The 23,288-nt window shown below is 40.0% G+C and overlaps 1 protein-coding gene across 19 annotated transcripts in view; it reads right to left on the bottom strand.

The window, feature by feature from the left end:
• The window catches only part of SLC10A7 (solute carrier family 10 member 7), a 124,519-nt gene that overhangs the window by 71,287 nt on the left and 29,944 nt on the right, over positions 1 to 23,288 (bottom strand). For 16 of the 19 annotated variants that reach the window (XM_053403203.1, XM_053403204.1, XM_053403202.1 and 13 more), the window contains one exon: positions 18,927 to 18,965. The exons of the other annotated variants lie outside the window; for them this stretch is intronic. Coding sequence is in view for 13 of the 16 variants with exons in the window: in XM_053403190.1 (XP_053259165.1) it covers positions 18,927 to 18,965 (39 nt within the window). In the remaining 3 variants the exon portion in view is untranslated. The remainder of the gene's footprint in view (positions 1 to 18,926; positions 18,966 to 23,288) is intronic. 19 annotated transcript variants of the gene reach the window in all.

Here is a 23,288-nt window from a genome sequence, read left to right as displayed (position 1 = left end):
GTGTTCTAAAATCCAAATGAGGCTATGGGTTTATAAAAGTTGGTGAAGCTTGGTATAAAATGTCCTGGTTAATTGGAACTTTGTTCCAATCAGTATGAAACATATCAGTCTGTATTACAATCTAATTACAGGAATAAGGACACTGTGGCTCTCCAGATGCTGTTGAACTTCAAATCCTATCACCCCTACTGACCACACTAGCTAGGGCTGGGGGAGTTGGGAGTCCAACAACATCTGGAAAACCATGGGTTCCTCATCTGTGATCTAATACATAGGGAATAAATCTAGAGCAGTGGAACTCAGAACACACTGTGAGGAAATGGTACTGCTGGAAATGCTTTTTAAAAGGTACAGGGATATGGATGGGTTAGGACTTTTCAAGAAGCAAGAGAGCCTGCACATTGATTTCCCCCTCCCACCTGCTTCCACTACATATGAACTGCAGCATTCATACATCATACACACTGAAAAATATATGAATGATCCCAACAAGGTTACAATATAATCTATGTGAGGTAGGAACAAAGATCAAGATGGCTGTGAACATCACAGAAGCTTCAATCAGCACTTATGTTTCCTCATTATTTTGGTGGAACATGGCAACATATACCTGATAGTGTGTTAGCACTGTTGGGATTTTGTTCAACAGAGGCCTTGGATTGGAAGTTGCAGTTGACAGCACCAATATCTATCTATCTGCCTCTCACTCATGCTACTTTACATGTTTCACATCCTTTATATCTTTCAGAAAGAAGTTCAAGTATTCTCGCAGGCAACTTCCCCTTCCTTTTCCAGTGATGCTGCTACTACATTTTGCCCCAGCAAAAGATTCTAACGTTTTAAAGACAAAGGGAGGGAGAAGCACCAGGCTGTCCCCTATGTAGGCAGTGGTGGCCCTTCCTTGAGACAAAATTAGTCTATGACTCAGACATAGGATTGGGACATATGGCTGATTGCTGCCTTCCTTCTGCTTGTTGCAGGACTCCCAGCTGTGGCTGCCATCACTTGCAGCTCCATAACCCAGCCGCCGCCACCCTGCCTTCATAGTGCCTCATTCCAAGACAGGGTCCTTCCCTCAGAGCAAGGCGTTGTGGAAGAGGTGCTCCTGAAGGAGGTATGTGCTACCGTTGCTTTGCCACAGTGCAAATACTGTTAAACTTATAAAATATTGTTTGCCACCGCAGCAGGGCAGTCAGCAGCAATGCTACAGGGCTTTCCAAGGGCATCTACCCCCCAGTAGGGGCCTTCCTGAGACTGAGGCACTGTAGATGAGATCATGGCCCCAGAGAGCCTGAAGCAGCACCTCTGCTGCTGTCACTATATCATCTAAAAAACCTGAAGCAGAAGCAGCTGGTCAGCTCTTGCACCACTGGGATAGAGAGGAAAAAGAAGGCAGCTTTTGCTGGTCTGCCCTCAAGTAGCAGAGATCTAAATGCTATGCATTTTCTCCTCTCTCTTGAAACAGAAGTTTCATAGTTCATTGGCAGAGGACATGCTTTACATGCAGATGGTCCCAGGCTTCCTCCCTGGAAAGATTTCTGCCTAAGTCACTGGAGATCTAGTATCTCTAATGTTCTTATACAGAAATCATTGCCATAAGAAAGTGTAGCAGTTTCAAAAATTAAAATCAACTTTATGGAAGATAAGACTATTAACCATGATGACTAAATAGAGCCTCCAGGTTCAGAGGCAGCACATACCTGAAAAAAACATGCTAGGAACAAACAAGGGAGGACTACTGAAAACCCTCCTTGTGGGCTTTCTGGAGATATCTGACCAGCACTATTGGAAACAGGGTGCTGGGCTACACAGATCTTTGGTCTGCTCCAAAAGGGTTCTTCTCATATTCATGCAATAATTATGTGAATACTTGCAACTCGGGTACAGTATTTCCCCCTTAAATATAGAAGCAGAAGATATTTACACCTCAACCGTAGCATAAGCAACAGAGACTTTGAGCTGTTTATACTCGTTAGCTTCCATCAGATTTACTCCATGTAATGCCTTCCTTCTGTGAACAGCCAACCTCGGTATAAACTGGCTGAAACTACATGTAGTATGTAATAGCAGTCATTTCTATAATTATGACAGCTGGGGGTGAAACCAAAATCACTACCACATAAACTGCCTTGGTGGTCTATACATCACTGAATCTCTGGTTCATTCAAGTTTCTACATGCACAGGCAAAAAACATATGCATGTGGTAACATGCATGAACCAGACTTTTAGAAAAACTGAAGCTATAGCTGTTGAATGCCATGGCCAGCCTACTTTGAAGTTTCATGGAAAGTGAAAATGCTTTGGTTTGATTTTGTCTGTACCTAAAACATGGGAGAGAGAGAGAGAGTTTGACAGGAAGAACTAGCCTACCATGCACCCTCGGTTTCTTCTTTTCTTACTACTAAACATAACATTTAAGAAATACAAATCATTCAGAAGTATATGATGTTAATACTAAACTTTTGAATGAAATTCCCTACCACTAAAAGAAGTTGACTAACACCAGAAAGAGAACCATCCATTCCCCTCAATTTAACATTTCTCTGCAGGGTATATTTTTGTGGATGGGGCACTGCTACTGCACACACTTCTAGTGATAAAATTACTACAGGTGAGGTTTAAAGAATATTTGCTGACAGGAACTTTATTATTGGAACAGGAACCTTAAAAACATTACCAGTCCAAACCACAGAACATGTACTACAATTTGTATAGACTTCCTGTCCATGTGTCCTTGACCACTGTATTCAATGGAGGAGTCAATTTTGCATGTACCAAAGAATCAATACACAACCATCCATAGAAAGATGCACACGCAAACTTAGAAGAGTTGGCTGAATTGGGTCAACTGCCGAAATCAAAAGATGTATATAGATGGTTTATAACTGCAGTAATTTTTATTAGCCGGAAACACACATTCAGAGAGAAAACTGCAAGTGAATCTGATTTTTAAATCCGTATTTGAAATCTTATGCTATTTGATCATCATATTAGTACAACTATTATATGGCACAAAGCATGCTCAAAGCTATGTTCAGCATAAAGGCCACATGAAGAAGGAACTTAAGGACATTCATAGAAATACATTTCAAAATCATTTCCTTTCTACACATTTAATAAAAATTGTATCAAAATACACAAAAATCATACATGAGATTAATGAAAAATAAAGTCAAAGGAAAATTGTTCCCTGCACCTTTATCATAATTCATATTTCTAGTCAGTCAGATTCCTTACAAGTTTTCTATTTTAGATTTATATTCATGAATTACATAATTTTAATAAGTGCATTCTGCAAGCTGAAAGAAATCAGTCCTCTTTTGGTAACAGTATTTAATTCCAAGCCAAATCAAAAGGCCTTAAGATGTGAGAATCAATGCCTGACTATCTATAGTTAACTCACCAGTGACGAAAATTCTTCAGTCCCATCCAGACATAGTCTGCTCTTTGCCATAACCTTTTAAGATCTGAGCCAGGAATATGTCTGTCTATCCATCTGTATCAATAGGGATGCTTTTATTTCATATCTATATAATGTGTATTGTCCCACGCTAATATTGATTGAAGGAACTCAGGCAAAGCAGTGTCAGCTTTTATTCCTACAGGGAAACCACTCAGCTGAATGGCAAGGCACTTAAGGTCAAATCAGGATTCATCTCACTTTGTTGCTATGCTATATATAAACTGTGCAGAGAAAATGCAAAGAAGAAAAAGAACCTTTACAGGTATGCTCAACACTATCAGTTTTAAACCCTCCCACACCTACTGTCCCACCAACATTTCAGTAGTAAACCCATCCAATGCATTCCATTGAACTATTGGAAGCGATGAAGCCATCAAGCACCAAAGGGGAACACTTTTAAAGAACAGGTATTGGACATATGGTAATATGCACAAATTGCTTTAAGATAATAATGAGAGTATGCACAAAGGAGTCTGGGATATAGACAGCTTTAAAAATAGACAAATTATTGGCAAATAAGTAAGAACCACTGATATACCTGTTAAATAGGAATCAAACCATTGCACTCAAAGGAAAAACAATTAATTATGAAATCATGACACAAGCAAATGCGACCAGTTATGATATCCTAAGAACACTCAATCACACCCAGTTCCTAAACTTTCAGTCCATTGATTTAACCTTCAGCGTGATTCTGAAAAATTCATTCTTTATTTTTACATGTTGAACATAAAAGACAAACAAGCCCAGAATGTGGAAAGTCAAGGAGAAATACATTAGAACAGAGCTTGGGGACAACCCGTACAGCTAGAAAACTGCAATGTTTGTGTACTTCAACTAATATTCCATTTTATAGATAAAAGGATACTATTTCTGGAGTGGCTTCAGCAGCTAGACAATTTTAAGATCAGACACTCTAAAATTATTAGCACCTGAAAAGCCTAGTTGGACTAGGAGTTGCCATACAGGTGAGACCAGGGGTCAGCAAACTTTTTCAGGAGGGGGCCGGTCCACTGTCCTTCAGACCTTGTGGGGGGCCGGACCCACCCTCTCCCGAAAGGACCCCCCTGCCCGCCACTCACGCCGCAGCCACCACTCGTCTTCGGCAGCGTCATCATCATCCTCTGCCTCAGCCAGGAGTCTGTGGGGCGCAGCCTCTCCACTGCCGCCACTTCCTCCTGCTTGGCTCTTAGCCATACACAGCCACCTCAGTGGGAAGGAAGGGGTGTCACCCAGAGGCATCTGCGGCTTCAGATTGGCTGCATGAGCTTCCTGCAACCAATCCAAAGCCGTGCCAGCATCACAGAAGTCAGTCCCCACGCGGCGAGGCCTCCACACTGCACCGGTTTAGCACGGGGACAGACCAAGTGGGTGGCAGGGTCTGCAGGGCCAGATTTATGAGCCCGGTGGGCCGCATCCAGCCCCTGGGCCGTAGTTTGCCGACCCTTGATTTGAGACCAAACACACACATGCTTGACAATGCAAAGACAAAACTGTATGAGAAAATTAATCTAAGATGTAGATTTAATTCCTTATAAGGAAATAAAGGTCAATGATAATTACTCCCATTGGATGGTACTCAACTAAATCATCCTCCAAATACAAGCTTTTAAATAGGTCTGGTCTTTGTCAGACACCACCCAGTGATTTCAATAAAGTGTCACATTTCTGGAAAAAATTAAAAAGATAAATGGGGAAGGAGGGTCCCCAAAAAGTTAAGAAATGGCTCGCATAAGCAAGTTATTAGTTTGTTTTACACTTAGACTGTGTTTTATTTGAGAAATGTAGCCTCTGAAGGCAGTTGTGCACTTTCTACTGATCAGCTTCCTCATTCTATTGCATACTGCTCAAAAACATAGAGTAAAATCATCATAATGGACACTACTCTTTCTAAGACTGCACAAATACCAAAGTGTACTTTCACTATTATGTAATGAATCAATATGTGCTACTGATGGCTAAGGGATATCAAAGTCCCCATAGCTCAAGGAATGGCCCTTAGCTCTTGCCAAATTATACACTTCAGAGTAACAGATTTGCTATTGGAATATTTTTCCATTTTACTGTTGATGCACTCACCAACGCTCTGAGAAAGGAAGACAAACAGCTAAATTACTGAACAGGATTTTACATCCACTGTAATAACAAAAGAACTGTGAAGGTTCTAGGAAATGGGTCAGGAGAGTGGAGCTGTCCAGGATATAATCATGAGTAAAGAAAATGCCCATTTCGTAAAAATGAATGTGTCATAGTAGCATTAGTAAAGGGAGAGGAAGAACATTAAGCTTATGACTGTGACAGTTTCATGTATATAATGCAGCAAAAGAAAAATAAATGAATACTACAGTCACACAGCTGAATTTCTACCCTAACACTTTGCAATGATGTATCAGGGTGCAACATCAGAGTAGCGACTCTGATGACACCACACTGCAGTCTAAGAATTCAATTGTTAGGACATGTACAGTGGTACCTTGGTAATCGAACACCTTAGTTGTTGAACAAATTGGCTCCCGAATGTCGCAAACCCAGAAGTGAGTGTTCCGATTTGCTAACATTTTTTGGAAGCCGAACATCCAACCGGCTTCCACAGCTTCCGATTAGCTGCAGGAAGCTCCTGCAGCCAATCAGAAGCCACGCCTTGGTTTTCAAACCATTTCGGGAGTCGAACGGACTCCCAGAATGGATTAAATTCAAGGACCAAGGTACAACTGTATTAAAATAAGGTTACCAAAATACTTTAGCATGAAATTGCAACCACCTCATTAACCATTTTGCTTAACTAATCAACTTATTGTTCCCAGTATACATGTTTCTCGTTTTGTCTTGGGAGTTGCTGAAATCTGGCGGCCGCAGCGCTGGGGGGAGGGGCGGGTACATGAAGACAAAGCAGTGGACAAAAACTGATGCTCCTTCTTTTTTGTCCATAACACTCCCCTCCCCAACCTATGGTTTCGATGACTTACATATTTGGTAAGCAGTGCAAAACTTACGCAAAAACAAATCATCAAAACCATCTATTTCTATAATCAAAGAATCTGAAAGAAAGGGGGTGTGGCATTAGAAAACCAATGACTTCAGGCCACAGAAACTGAATTGGTTAATGACTAGGGGATGTGGCAACAGCAACACCAGAACCACACATTACTGAAATTATTGCTGCAATTTAACATACATTTAAGTAATGGGCAAGCGCATGGTAAATTTTATTATCTGTACAGTTCTTCTGGTCACAGTCAGTCTTTAAGACTCAAAAGGCAGACTTAGGATAGGCTTCTCTAGGGGTTTGGACAGTTCTACCAGTAATTTTCCAATACACATGGGACAAATGCTTCCTGCTGTTACCTTGCAGCAAAAGGTAGGCATCCACTCAGGCGAAGCTGAGCGAGAAGAGAAACGTATTTTCAATTGGTTCAACAGTTCTGTTCACAATGGAAAGGTACACAAGGCAAGATTACCTACATAGGAAAATATTGTTTGGGACAGACATGGTATGTGTTTGGAAGCGAGTGGGAAGTAATTACAACAATATTAAAGAAAATGGCAGATGTTGCTTCTTAACTCTTCAGTGGCTGGAATAACAAAGCTGGCCTTCAGTCTAACCTTTCATTTCAGGTAAAGCTTATTGCCAAAGCATGAAAAATGTGAAGCAACTATGATAATGTTCAGAAGCTTGAACCATATTCTTAAAAACAAAAAAACAAAAAACAGCCTCAGGGTGAAACTAGATGTTCTGCACACACATTCTGCAGCCCACATTTGTCAAGGTAATGGGAATGCATGGCCAAAGGAGAGCATAGAGGGGGGAACTGGTATTTAAGACTTCCCAAGTCCACCAGTTTATCCCTGTAAATGCCCCCTCCCTCCCTCAGCTATTCCTTTCCCTCAAACAGGCCTTTTTTTTAGGGCACTAAAACCAGGCTTCATTAAAAAAATAATCAATTAAAATCAGCCTGGAAGGCATTTTCAGAGAGTAATTGGTAGGCAGAAGAAAGGACTAAATATCACCCGCCCACCCACCTATTTTGCTTTGCTAGTGTACTTTTCTCCACCCCACCATTACAAGGACATAACAGAGTTGGAACCCTGTATTATGCCTATGCCTAGCTCCACCCTAAACACTGAGCTAAATCTATGTGCAAATCAGAAGCCGCTTATTAGGACCAGCTGCTTAGAAGATGGTGGACCCAAGGCCCACATTGAAATGTCATTTTACCTTCATAAACTTCAAAGAAGCCTGTGTGCGGTGTAAATATTGACAGGGAACTTAAGTTCATCAAGCTGTTCAGCTGTACAACTTCCATTTCCCCCCAAAGGCCTAGCAAAGGAGCACTGCTTAGCCCACTGCACCCATACGGTATAAAGACTTATTGTGCAAAAGTCAATATATCATTTCAAGATGAGGAAAAAAAATCCCTGAGCAACCCTAACTATAATCCGTAATTGTCATTAAGAGCTCTCATTATACAGAGCAAGTGTAATTAGAGCATCATGCCCTCACAGGATGCAGTGCGCAGAGAATGCTAGAAGGCTTCATAAATCAGTGCCAGTCTCCTCCCCTTTGCCACAAGAGAAAAATATTATATTTACATATGTTAGATGAGAGAAAAGGCCAGTTGGTCCCTACAAAAATTAGCCTAAACGCTATCCACAATATCTTGTTGGGCTCCCCATTTCATTATGCGTCTCAGAAAATAAAAGGGATAAAGTTTGCCATCAATAATTCTGAACGTTATCTGCTGAATCCTGCAGATTCCAGAGCATTAATAATTCAAGATCTTGTGGGAATTTTGTCATGGTGGAGCTACAACTTGTCTGCAAACGGAGCTCAGGGGATGTTCAATATGATCTATTCCAGCATATGTGCACAATTGCTACATTCATCACGATGCAAGGAAAACATTATCTTTCTTCAACTTACGGTTTTTAAGAAGATGTTTTTGTAGTTTACACAATAAAACCTCCTGAGCATTAAAAAAAATAAAAATAAAACCCAGGGTTTATGCACCTATTGCTATTTAAATCATGCTAAAAAAGAGCCACTCTCTCTCTGGGTATACACTCAGTCCCTGGGTCTTGTGCTTTTTCACAAATGAGCAATTTGGGTGATTATACAGGCATCGTAAAATGGAACGGAAAAAGAAAGTAATCCAATTGCATAGCATGGCCATGCAACATGGTATAGTCATAATACTAGTACACAAAATAATGAGGCTAAAACAGCTAAGGAAATGTTAGAGTATTTAACTAAGATAATGCTATTGAGCTAACAAAACTGCTTACAAATTCACAGTGATATACTTGCACTTTAATTTGTTTTGCACAAATTATGTTATGCACCTTTTTCATACTTCAAAAAAAAAATTGTGTCACAGTAAGTTTGTGCTCTGAATTCCACCTTCTCAAAACACTTTGAGAATGTATATTATTATTAGCACTAGCAATATTTTGCACAAAGGACACACATCTTTCCTATGGGCCAACAGCTCCTTGACAGAATACGGCCAAAGCCTTTGCAATGCAGAGCTTTATGCTGCCAGAGATATACAACGGGGCACAACTTTCTAGAGGTTCTTAATCACTTTACTCTGAGCAAAAGGTTAAACTGGGCGGTATAAGTAGTACTGAGCTTTGGCAAGTGGCTACTCACTTTCATACAGGAGTTTGTAAGGACTCTGTACTGGCTGACATCTGTCTGTTTCAGGAGACAACTGAGGAGTGTACTGGAGTTAACTGAAGTATGATACAGTAAGTTTTAATACTTTGCAATTGTGAGGGCAGGCCACCTCCTAAAACTTATTTGCTTTACTAAACTGCTCTACTGCTTCAGATTCTTCCACATACCCACTTACCCCAGTCTGCTCCCCTCCAGATGTTTTGGACTACAATTCCCATCATCCCTTACCACTTGAAGATTATGGGAGCTGTGCCCTCATGATCATGGGATGTAAATTATAGAATACCCTGAACACCTTGTCAAATCAGATAACAGACATTACAAAAGAGCAAAAAGCCTCTTTATCAGGGATTAGGAACCAAAGTATTCTTTGTCCCAGGAGAACCATCTCAAAATGCTATTTATCCCAGAGCTATTCTCAAATTATTTTTTCAGAATAAAAATATACGGGTTTTTAAGCATGTGGCCTCAGGAAGGAGGGGGCATCTGTTCTCTCCACAGTCCCTCCAATAACCTTTTACCCATATTTCACAGATGGCCTCCTTTTCACTGTCCCTTGGCTATGATTCCATAACTTGTACCTGGTTCCATTCATTTACATGTAAATTACAGGGGAAATGATAGATTAGAAACGTTAAATTATTTACTCCTGCCCTTTGCTCCCACCAAACCCACAGCTGAAGATGAGCCAATGCATACATATCTCCCCTTGTTTTCTTTGAGCACAGTATACAGTCTGATCACCTCGTTTTGCATCCTGAGAGCTGTTCTGCCATATTCCATAAACAAAAGCTTTCATTCAACACAAATAAACTAAGCCACAAGGGGCCTTCCTCAGGAGTTGCAGGTCTCATATTCAGGCAGCATATTTGCAGGTTCACTAGTTTCTGAAACCAAGGCTACTGATGTGCCCCATCTTGGTTGAGTTACGGGCATGTAAGAAAATGGAAAGCAGAATATCATGGAGCAAAATACAGGCATACTTCATTTTATTGTGCTTTGCAGAAGTTGAGCTTTTTACAAACTGAAGAATTGCAGGAGTTGCTGCCGATGGGCTGGAGACAAGGCTGCAGGAGCCTGCCCCCGCCATGCAGCGGCTCCTGCTGCTCCTTACAAGGATGCAGGTGCAGCTGCAGGTAGACTGGCTACTTAATAGACCACAGCATAGTGTAAAAGTAAATTATACAGTGGTACCTCTGGTTACGTACTTAATTCGTTCCAGAGGTCCGTTTTCAACCTGAAACTGTTCTTAACCTGAAACACCACTTTAGCTAATGGGGCCTCCTGCTGCTGCCGCGAGATTTCTGTTCTCATCCTGAAGCAAAGTTCTTAACCTGAGGTATTATTTCTGGGTTAGCGGAGTTTGTAACCTGAAGTGTATGTAACCCAAGGTACCACTGTATATGCATTGGGAAACAAAACAAAAAAAGGGTGACTCACTTTATTGTGATATTCACTTTATTGCGGTGGTCTGGAACAGAACCCACAATAACTCCAAGGTATGGTCGTACACGCTTCTCAATTTTCTCTGCTTTAAAGAATTATTGTGGATTTAACTAGGTATTAGTTAGAATATTGGCTAGGGAAGTGGGACAAATAGGTACAAATCCATGGTTGGTCATGAACTATGGCTCTGGTTATATCACTTTCTCTCAGCCCAACACACTAAAGAAACAAAATGAATCCTATGTGCCCTTCTTCAAAGAACAGGGCACAAACCATGACTCAGCATGACTGCAAAGTAAATCACAGCTTTTTAGCAATGGAGCTTGTTCTCTTGAGGTAACAAGCAAGCCGTGGTAGGAGTCTGCATTACCCACAGGGGACAGCTTGCAGTCTGATGCCTTTTAATGTTGTTTTATACATTTTGTGTGTGTCATGGTTATATTATTTTGTACCTCTATCCGATAACTTGTAAAAGCCTCTGGCTTTAACAAGTAAACAATTCAATTGTAAATTTATTCCCATAAACATCTCACCATTACCTTGAGGCATATTCACAACAAGGCAAGGTTTAACTGATCTGAACTCTGATTAACCAGAGCAGCTGATAAACAAGCATTTGGGATGCAGGGTCTATAGTCCTAAACTCGGTTAACTAGAGAATAAATCCCAGGGAAATATACTGGAACTTCTGAATAAACCTGCTTAGAATTGTACTTTTAAGGGACCCGATGCCTTGCAGACTGCTTAGATGCACTAATTCCTTCCAGATTTCTATTAATTCATTCAATGCTATTTCTAGGCTACCAAGTGCTCTCAGGGCAGGAACACAATAATAAGCCAAGTCAGTACAGTAAAACCATAACCTTATATAAATTAAAATATCAAAAAATATCCTTAAAATATGCAACTAGTAGCTGGTGACAAACAGCTGCAGACTGAGTGGCTCATTATAGACCACCCCTTTACTCCCCCTGCAAAGACATGTGTGAAGAAGTGTGTCTTCACCAACCAACGAAAAATCAGAAATGTCAGAGCTAGACAAGCCTCCAAGGGAACAGTATTCCAGGGATGGGATACTGCTGTAGAGAAGGCCCTTTCACGTGTTCTCAGGGACAGCTCAGCCAGTAGTAGAGCATGAGACTCTTAATCTCAGGGTCATGGGTTCAAGTCCCATACTGGAAGGGATTCCAAGGGTCATCTAGTCCAACCCCCTGCAATACAAGAATCTCAAGTAGATCATACATACATGACAGATGGCCATCTAATCTCTTTAAAACCTCCAAGGGAGTCCACCTCCCAAGGGAGCCTGTTCTTTCTTACCATCAGAAAGTTCTTCCAGATGTTTAATCAGAACCTCCATTTTTGTAACTTGAAGCCATTGGTTTTGGTCCTACCCTCCAGAACAGGAGAAAAGAAGCTTGCTCCATCTTCCATGTGACAGCCTTTAGACATTTGAAGATGGCAATAATAATACTATTACCCATTTGGCTGGGTTGCCCCATATTTCCTCTCAGTCTCCCTTAACCGTTCCTCAGAAGGCTTGGTTTCCAGACCCTTTATCACCGCTAGACTAGGAAGATCTAGTCTCAAATTCCCAAACAGCCATGAAGCTTGCCCCTGGTACTGTCTCTCAGCTTACCTACTTCATAGTGTTGTCGTGATGATAAAAAGGATGGAATAACCATGTATGCTGCCATGAGGCAGGATATGTGCAATAACTAAAGGTTAATAACTATTCCATACATCAACAATGGAGTAAAGTATGGAACTTGACCTGAGGACCATAGGCAATCAGACAAGAATGTTGTGTGAACTCACCTAAATCTAGAACATGTAAAGAACAGTTGCTTTTATCAACATAACAGCTTATGGGTTCAAAGACAGGGTTGATCAGCTAAAACAAATCTGAAACAGCTGACAACTGCACTTGTATACATTTACATTAACTATGTATTTTGGATCTGAACAGAGAATATTAAACATATTTCACATAGATCTTTTATTTCTTTGTAGATTAAAGAAAATATTTGCAGTACAATTCATAATCCATTTTCTCTAGTATAATTCATATTTAAGTCAGTTATTCCAATCTAGCAAGGGTCATCTGTGAATGGATGTAGCACACATACATGTAAGTTTGGTAGGCCTCTGTAAACGGAGTGTGCTTGTGCAAAACAGTACATGTTTGGGATAAACCACCCTGCAATTCACTTCTTGGGGTTGCACCTGTACTGATCCCTGGCCATTCTGGTCCATGCATGCATTCCCTAACTCAGATCTGGAACAAGTAGTCCTCCAGATTATGTTGGACTCCAACTCCCATTATCCTTGACCATTGGCTAGACTACTAGAGTTGGCAGCTCATAAACATCTAGAAGGCCACAGGTTTCCCACCCTTGCCCAGACTGATGGCAGGCATAATTGGTTCTGCCACATAATTAACTGTAATTTTGGGAGATGAGTGCATATGCAGAAATTCTTGCATGCAACAGCAGTTCTTCTTCTGCATTCAAATTCTCAGGAGCTTGGCCAATTAGACTATTCTAGGCTACTGAATTTGCAGGTCACTTTTTCAAGCAAAGACAATAAAAATAAAGCAGAACAGAGATTGCTTGTTGTCAAATACAAATAAAGGGTGAGGGGGGGAATCTTCAAAGGGCACCTTTTTCTGAACAGCTGAACAATTTTGCACAACAAAATTAATAATTCAGCTACTGGAAACATCACATGTGCATAGCACTGCAAGCAGACCACTGGCATTTTCATTTCAAATTTGTACAGTCTTTGGTCAATGCACATCATCTGCATTTCTAACACCTGCTTCAGTCAGCTATGAAGTGCAGTACTATCTATAAATCTTCTTTCATCTTTATGCTGTCCAGCCAATAATAAAAAAAGAACTGCACAATGGCTGCTAATTATTTAGCTTTAGAAGGATATGAAACTATTCACATTGTTTTTGATGTATTTAAAATTCCATTTACTAAAAAAATGTTTTAAAGAGTAACATTATTGCTATCCTATTTGCACATAATGTGCATTTTGTCTTTTAAAAAACTGGCATTACATTTACTCCCACCAGCAAAAAATAAAAATAAAGTAAAATAAAATTTAAAAACGGAAGTAAACTACAGTACAATTAAGCAATAATGCACAACAGGGTGTACCTTAATAGGCCATTAACCACATGCCTCAGGTGTACTGATAGGCAGGAGGCCAAAACAAGGAGGACTTCAAATAATCCATAAGTGCACCAATGGCTCATTAGTGCATACCACAGAATTATTTGTTGCTATAGTAATATGCACAACATCAACATAAAAAGAGAGATTTATGGTTGGGTGATGTCACAAGCAATCTTTCATTGAACAGGTTTGTCCATGTGCAGGCTTAAAAGTTGCCAGAAGCCTGTAGTATAAAGAAAACTAGCAAACCAGAAATAAAGACTATAATGCTTGAGGAATGTTTTTTTCCTTTCCCCCAGCAAATCCTGTGGGATTACTCCAGACTAAGCAATTTAAGTGTTCTAGCATACGGATGAGAAATTGGTTTTACTAATAAAGGCAACCCGATTTTCTTCTTTACATTCCCAGCTCCTAAACCAGCAGGCAGTGTTAGATAGGGAATAGACGAGGGTGCTTTTGTACATGCCACTATCTTCCAACCACAAGGCCTCATCTCACATACATAGTTGTAAGAATTTCTCCTGCTGGGCTGCAGAAGGCTAATAGACACAATAAGACATGGAAAGGATTCTGAGAACTCTCGAAAGACAGCACACTTCTGGAAACCTTCCTGTATGCATTTCGTCATCCGCCTTCCTGAAATTTATCTCAAAGAACTGCACCCATAAGAGATGCAAGGTAGGTAACTGCTTTTTCTTCTTACCACCTATATATATGGAACACCAATTCAAGTTGTTGCTGATCACCTATAAACCCTTATATGAGCTCAACCAATATGATCTCCAATTGTTCATAAATTTATGGGAGAGAACCTGTAGCAGATTTCATTCACTCATGAGATGAGATCTGTCCGGGTGCAAAGCAACTGCCTGCCACTGGTGGTTCTCAGGCCAGCCCTACCATTAGGCAATTGCCTTAGGCAAGACAGGCTGTGGAGCAGTATAGGCAACCCTCTGGCTGTTCCCTTCAGTGGGAAAAAAGAATAGGATGTGCTACATGGCCTGTCATGCATCTGCTACACAACCCTGCCAACCCTCAGATGTGGTGGAGGATGCTTTCCCATCACCAGTGTTGAAGCAAGTTTCAGTTGCCAGTCCAGTCAGCTTCTGTACATGGAAATGAGGTGTCGTCCTATCTTTGCTTCAGGCAGTCCAAGCGTCTTGAGCAGGCCCTGGTAGCTTTGCAGTTAAAATATCTAAACCATTCTAGGATCTGTGACACCAAGACATTTCAAATCAAAAGATCTCCAAAACCAGTTTCAGATTAATGAAAGTTTGAAATAATTTCCACAAGCTAAGTCATCAAACAGTTCACTGCCATAGCAAAGCGTCGCCATTTCCAGTCTACTCAAAAGAAAAGAAGGTGGGTTGTATCCAATTATGTTCTATTCAGAGTAGATTTATTGAAATTAATGGACCTAAGTTAGTACATGGGTCCTCTCAAATAAACAGCAAGGAGTAAGGAATCTGAGCTAAAAGAATCTAAAGCTGAAAACAGGATCAATTCTCCACAATTCCTAACAGAGAAAAGGAAAACTGACTATTGAGAATATGAAATTACACTATGAAGACATAGTTGCAACAGCTAGATGTTATACACATTATTATTCAACATCAGTAGTGAACACTTACTTTAGTTGCTTAAAATAAGCGCTCATAAGAAAGGCAAAGAGGTATGTTTGGCCAACATTCTTCAAACATTTTTCTTTCTTTTAAAAAATATTGCCTGATTTTACAAACTGGGAAAGAAGATATTATCAACAAGCCAGTCTCCTCCCCTGAAATTTTCTGCACAATGTTTTGGTTTTTTTAACACAATGTAGAACAATTAACAGAAAAAAGCATGAACAGCATTTGGTGCAATATAATGAAATAAAAATGCCAGTCAATTGGTTAGTTCCACACCAATGGAATTTCTTTAAATAGTAATGAAATCATTGCTTAAAAAAAATAAAAATCCATCATTATTAAAAAAAATAAAGAAGTTGGCTCAGCCTATGAAAATTAGATTTGTAAGTTGTTGGTCATTCTCATAATTAAATCTCTGTCACAAATTTGCAAGAAAAATGGACACTGCACCTAATGCATTTACACAGGTCCTGTCAGGCTACATAAAGCATTATGCCTACTAAAATGGAGTAGATAAGAATTCCATACATTTTTATTAGAAGGGCATTTTGTGGAAGGATGGTGTGTGCATGTACATATCTAAATTTATGTACAGTCACACTGTTCTTATATTAGCACCAAGCTGCTAACCAGCACTTCAACACAACAGTCTTTAGAAACAATACATCCAGAATAACTGGGCAACAGTGCAATTAGTTAATATTTAAGCATTTTATCCCTTTAATGCAGGAACCAGTTGCCTTTGGCAGGTGAACTCCAACAACACCAATTATTCCAGGTCTGCAACAGTATAATAAAATGTGTATTTTATTGTATAATTATTTTTATTATATTTGTTTCTATCCTGCCTTTTAGGACAAGCCTTCACAAGGCAGTTTACAATAAAAATGGAAAATACATCACATAATTGAACAAACAAAATCTGGTAAAATGGCATCAGATAAAACAAAGCATCAGATAAAGTCATAAACAGGGGTCCAGCAATTTTTTAAAAAGAAAAATCCTTAGTGGCTTATTATTATTACTATGTTCTGCCTCAAGAGATAAGGCCAAGCAGAGATCTCAGGGGAGAAAATTCCACCACTGAAACGTCTCCATTGGTTGTTGGGCAGAGAGCAGGGCCCAGCAAGTTCATATGAGAGTAGGTACTCTTTTAAGAAACATACTCCCAAAACTGTTCTGGACTTCAAATATCACTAACACATTAGCATCTGAAAACATAGGAAACCTCTGCAATCAATGAAAATTTGTATAATAATATGATAAAGCCACCTACATACACACATGCATTCTGGACACTGGATTCTGCACTAGCCAAAGTTTCCTGTCTTCAAAGGCAGTCCTCTGTAGAGAGCATTGCAGGAGTGTAGTCTAGATTTAATCAGCATTTTTTTTTATAACTACATGCTATGCAACCTAATCCTATGTGTTTACTGAAAAATAAGTCCCACTGTGTTCAATGGATTTATTCTCAAATAAATGTGCATAGAGCTACCATCTTAGAGCCACAGTTATTGCTGATAACCAACTGCTTTGAATTACTAAAATGCTATCATATTTTATTAAGTTGCTGTCATGGGGAAAACTCAAATCACTTATGTTCCACAATTATTCTAAACCCAACTTTTTAAATGAGGGGAGGAGATAATGATATTAAAACTCAGAGCAATTCTCTGTGGCATAATTCTAAAATATTCTCTTGGTCTGAAATTTATGTAAATTGAATTCATCTATCATTAGTTAATTACCAGGCTAGCTACAGGAAAAAAAGTTTTCTGTAACAATTAGTTCTTTAAAACACTATGTTTTAATTAGACCTATGATGTTATTACATTAGTTATAAATATGCACATATTTCTGCTTGCAAAACTACAGCAATTCATTTTCTGAGATTGGTTTGAAGTTTAGTTTCAATTCTAAAAACCATACATCCAGTATATGCCCCTGTCATTGCCAGTAAATGCAGACTATCAAATGCTAATATATTTAAATAACTGGAGAATACATATTATTTCAGAAAGCTCTCATTCATATCTCCAGGACCTCCAAGAAAAGCACACCACTTTGTCTGAAAAACTAGATCTCCCCCAACCATATATAGAACCATTCTCTTCTCTTTTCAGGTCACCTGATTGCATATCTGAAAAGCACTTACAGGAATGTCTTTACTGGTCATAGAATTATCACACTATAGGTCATCGAACCCAACTCAGTGAACCAGTTTTCAGTATCCAACACTCTTTGGGAGATTAGGCCTTGACATACAAACTAGCATCATCTTGAAGGCCTCTTGCAAATGTCAGGGTTTGCAGTGTGCTTTACTTTATATGAGGTAACTATGGAGCTGAACAGGCAGATATACTGGAGTTTATGGTACAGGGACAGCTACACCATATTGTACCACATACTAGTCTTATTACATAAAATTTAACTGGAGGCTTAGAAACCAAACAAAGTATCTAGAGTTCACTGACCATATTACGCCTCTCCACATTTTTTCTTGAGATCATGCAGCGTGGCAGGGCCACAGTAGTTCTACAGTTAGCTGCAAAAGGTAGCTTTGTAGCTAATTGACACAGGCCTAACACCACTGCTCTGCGATGTATTCTAGTGCTTAAAAAATAGTAAAAGTTGGAAAAATACCAGGCTTCAAGTATTATGAGCTATATACATGAAAATAACATCTGAGTATGGAAGTCTCTCTCTAAATACCTAGGTTATCTCATATTATTTGCAGCATTTTTGTATATGCATGCTTAACTTATTGATAAGTGTTCATAAGGCACAAAGTAATATTGTATGTCCCCTTATTTTAAGTATTTACTATAATGCAACTTTTTATCCAAGTAATTGTCAGCACCATACTTGAGATGAGAAATGTGTATTATAAAGATACAAAATTATACAAAATGTCTCTTAAGGGGCCAAACTGTTTGATTTGCAGAATACATAAAACAGAGGAAAGAACTACTGAGCTGCCCTTTCTGCATGTTTTTATAGTGTGTGCTCAGGAAGTGCAGCCCTAACATGTAAATACAGAAATGATACTTTGAGCAGCATTGACTGTATGCTTATTTATACTTCTTCCAATAGCCTCCCTGGGGTCATGGAGCAGAGAAAAATGGTGACACGTCACTGAGTGAATTAGCATTGTCTCTCTCATCTTCTGGGCCATGTTTTCCTTTCAAAATCCATGGCCCCTTGATAGAAAATAATGATTGTGTGATAAGCCTCATTAGAAAATCAATATATTGACACTAGCCTCCAAAACATCTGAATAATAATAGATTGTCACCTCATTAAGGAGACTATTAACATGTACTTAAGCATCATTAAATTATATTGATCAGAGATTATTCATGCACTAATTTTCCGAACAGCAGGAGACACAGAAAAGAAATACAAGCTTGGGTATATTTAATGAGCACCAGGACAGATAATAACAGTCTCCAATTCTCCTCCCAAGCAATACAAATATTAAACAATGGTACATTAAAGAGGCATATAAAAAAACAGTACGACTCACCAAAAAACTTCCAAATGCTGAATTAAATATAGCGGCTGCCTAAATAAAGAAAAAAGAAAAACCATTAAGTCGTTCTGCTTTACACAAAACACTCCTTTCATTTCATTCAAATCTTCAAGAATCTAGCTTGCCATCACCACTGCTTATAACAATTGCAAGTAGCTATAACATTATGTGATTCAGAAAACAAATATGTAAACATGGAGGCTGCACAGAAAGCAAACGGACCAATGCCAGTGAATATGATACAAATGATAAACTACTGCTAAAGACCTGTCCAGAGTGGTGTTTTTTTTTTTACATGGCTGACACAAATAGTACAAACAGACCAAGAGTATAATCCTAACATAAACTTACTAGAGAAGAAGTCTTACTAAGCTCAGTGCTTAGAAATATACTGTTACTATTGGGGAAAATAAAAATCAAATACTGGGAAAATTCTGAAAAATAATTGAATATAATAGTGTTACTCATGCAAACTGCCAGAACTTCTCAACTGTAGCAAGCCATATTTTACTTTAATATTAGGCATGTACATTATGAACTTTTAACTGAATACATTTTGAAATAGGTAAACCATAAGAACACAAGACTTTTAATCCTGAAGGCCAGAGATACCTATAGAATGTAAGGAACTCAACAAGTAAGAAAAATAAATGACTTTGAATTGATTTTAAATAAAGTGTTGTGCTTACCTAAATTTCCAAGAAACAATGATGGAAACAAGCATTAAGGATAAGCTATCAAACTCCACGAGACATAAAATATTTACAATCTTGTAAAGCTTTCCCCTTTGCTATCAGAGAAGAAGAAACCCTTGCATGACATCCACTTCGATGATGCAGAACCAGGATTAGAGGGAAGGGAAGTGGGGGTGGGGAGAGCAGAACCTGCCATTTAAATGAAGAACGGAGGCAGAATCAAGTTAATCACCAAGGATGTCTTGCAGCAAGGACGTTTGAAAGAGCTGGCAAGTTTGAACCAAATCCAAACACAGGCTAAGCTGAAGCAGAACCTGCCTTCTGCCTCTATAAAGAGATTGCAATGTGAATGAATGACTAATGAGATGCTTGGCTCCAGAGAGCTTAGCTTTCTTATTCGAGTTCATAATTAATTCAAAGCTTTGATAATTTCATTAGAGTCATCCTTTGCTGGCCTTATCAATAAAAGATAGCACTGGACCGCAGCCTCTCTCAGTGGCCCAAACACACAAGGAAACACAGGTTTAGAAACCTTTGCCTAGCTGCTTGCTCACCAGCTAGCGAGCAAGGACAATGGCATATGGCATTCTTCATTGCGCAGGGACATCACAGTTGACAGTTGTAGAACTACAGCAACATATTTTAACACCTCTACCTCATCTGCATTCTGCTTCTGAACATAAGGAGTAGGCACTAGTCCAGACAACTCTGCTAGCCAGCAATCACAGATAGAGAACAGGAACATGTATTCTCTGAAAAGGAGGAATTTAACTAATAGTCTACCAAGCTATAGTTTCAAACCTTGAGACAGGTGCTCCCTGTAAGCATATCCAATAGTCACCCACAAAGCTGTAAAAGCACTTCAGACAAGAACTGCCCTCTCTAGTATGAACTTATCTCCCTTGCAATCATCTTCCAAGGCTGTCTTCTAGGTGTCCTTGCCTTTACAGGTTTGCTGAGTAGTGCTGTGGGTTAAACCACAGAGCCTAGGACTTGCCGATCAGAAGTTCAGCGGTTCGAATCCTCACAACGGGGTGAGCTCCTGTTGCTCTGTCCCTGCTCCTGCCCACCTAGCAGTTCGAAAGCACATCAAAGTGCAAGTAGATAAATAGGTACCACTCTGGCGGGAAGGTAAACGCCGTTTCCGTGCACTGCTCTGGTTCGCCAGAAGTGGCTTAGTCATGCTGGCCACATGACCCGGAAGCTGTACGCTTTCACTGAGTACCCTGAGTACCCTGAAATATAATATTTCTCATGCCACATGAATGTCTTTGGGGCAGTGCAAGCCCAAGGCATTTTGCTACCCAAAGGTCAAATGCTGCCACCCCCCAATTAGGGTCAACACTGTGAAAAGCTTTGTTTCATTTTTAATGCACCAGATCTGCCATACAGAAACACCTAAAGCAGATTGCTTCATTCTAGGGCCATTCTGCTCAGTGGGTATCATTTGTGCAAAACAGGTGAAAAATAACTTATGTCCAGGTAAAGTAAAGGACCCCTGACCATTAGGTCCAGTCGTGGATGACTCTGGGGTTGCGGCGCTCATCTCGCTTTATTGGCCAAGGGAGCCAGCGTACAGCTTCCGGGTCATGTGGCCAGCATGACCAAGCCGCTTCTGGTGAACCAGAGCAGCACACAGAAACGCCGTTTACCTTCCCGCCAGAGCGGTACCTATTTATCTACTTGCACTTTGACGTGCTTTTGAACTGCTAGGTTGGCAGGAGCAGGGACCGAGCAACGGGAGCTCACCCCATCACGGGGATTCGAACCACCGACCTTCTGATCGGCAAGTCCTAGGCTCTGTGGTTTAACCCACAGTGCCACCTGCATCCCTTTTTCCACTGTACTTTAGTCCGAACTTAAAAATGGAAGGCGTAATTCTGGTGGTCAACAAAAGAGGTTTAAAGGCAAATCTTTAAAAATGTAGTATAAACACAGACAACTCAGAAACACTGGCCTGCGAATGCTCCAATGGAGAACAGCCTTCACCAAAGGTTTCGTGGACTTTGAAGACGCTCAAACTTAGGACAAAAGGGAGAAACGTGCTAAGAGGAAGGTATGCTGGCAAACCCTCGCCGTGATCAACTCCCACCCAGAATCCTATGTCCCCACTGTGGAAGGATGTATGGATCCAGAATTGGCCTCCAGAGTCACTTACGAACTCACTGTTAAGACCGTGTTCATGGAAGACAATCTTATTCGGGTACAAATGATTGCCAAAGAAGAAGAAGGAGAGTATTGAGATTTTGAAACTAAGATTCTAAGTAGATTTTTAAAAAGTAAGACCGTTTTAATGTTTGTACATCTGGGTAAAGTAGGGCATAACTATTAAAGCAGTGGATCATGTGGAATCACAGATAGACACTCACCATTTCTGGCTCTGCAAGGGCTAGAGACATACATAGCACTCCATGGAACCCAACATGCACAGCGCACCATTTCAGAATCTACTTAGCACAGGGAAGCCTAACAGCATGGTTCCAGAACATCTTTAGCAGCAAGGGTGGGAAACCTACAGCCCTCCGGATATTCCTAGACTACAACTTCCATGTTTCCTGACCTTTAGGTGGAGCTGATGGAAGCTAGACTCTAACACCACCTAGAGGGCAACAGGTTCCCCATCCTTGCTGTATAGTGATTTTTAGGTGGGTGGGTGTAGGACAGAGAGATAGAGAGAGAATCATCATGCAGCCCCACTGGAAGATCTGTAGGGCCTCATCACAATCCTGGATTTGCATGAAGGCAGGGCAGGGGAGCAAAAGTGAAGGCATGTTGCACAATAGCAGTTGCCTTGGCATGGGAACAAGAAGAGAAGGAGACAGAAGGGGAAAGTGGTGCAAAAGTTTGAATGGCAGTAACTGAAAGGAAAAGAAATATGTGTTTTACTCTATTATTAGCTTATTGCTTCATTATTATTTGAATGTTTTAAATAGTTGTTTTCAACCACTTTTACTGATAATTATGAGGTTTTATTTTTTGTAAACTGCTTTGAATGTTTTTTTACAATCAAGCAGAATATAAATTTCAAACTGGGTTGTTTTAAAAGAAACTCTTCAGTATTTCTCCACCCATGCTTTACTCAAAGTTCTGCTGTTGTTTAAAACTGCCTTTTCCCCCCAGTGAAATTTAGATTCAAATGGAGAGAGGATAGAAATCTAAAACTTGTAAACACGGGACAGAAGGAATAGCAATCATATGTCCTTTGTCATAACCTAGAAACCTAGCCTATAGCACAGGAGTATGGGGAGCTGTGGCCTTTCAGATGTTGCTGTACTACAACTCCCAACAACCCTGATCATTCTTGATCTTATATTGAATATAAGAAGGGTCTGTTGGATCATGAATTTGTCCTCTGGCATCCTCTTGGACCTGCAGTATACACTCCAACTGAGTTCCTAATACAGTGGTACCTCAGGTTCAGATTACAGACTCTGCTAACCCAGAAATAGTACCTCGGGTTAAGAACTTTGCTTCAGGATAAGAACAGAAATCACACGACGGCGGCGCAGTGGCAGCGGGAGGTCCCATTAGCTAAAGTGGTACCTCAGGTTAAGAAAAGTTTCAGGTTAAGAACGGACCTCCGGAACGAATTAAGTTCTTAACCAGAGGTACCACTGTATTGCATTTTTTAAACAACTCCAGAACATTTTGGAGTGATTTG

This window comes from Podarcis raffonei, chromosome 9, assembly GCF_027172205.1.
Source record: "Podarcis raffonei isolate rPodRaf1 chromosome 9, rPodRaf1.pri, whole genome shotgun sequence".
In the NCBI taxonomy this organism is placed as follows: domain Eukaryota; kingdom Metazoa; phylum Chordata; class Lepidosauria; order Squamata; family Lacertidae; genus Podarcis; species Podarcis raffonei.
Note: the sequence above shows the minus strand (reverse complement) of the source record. Positions and strands in the feature narration are given on the sequence as shown.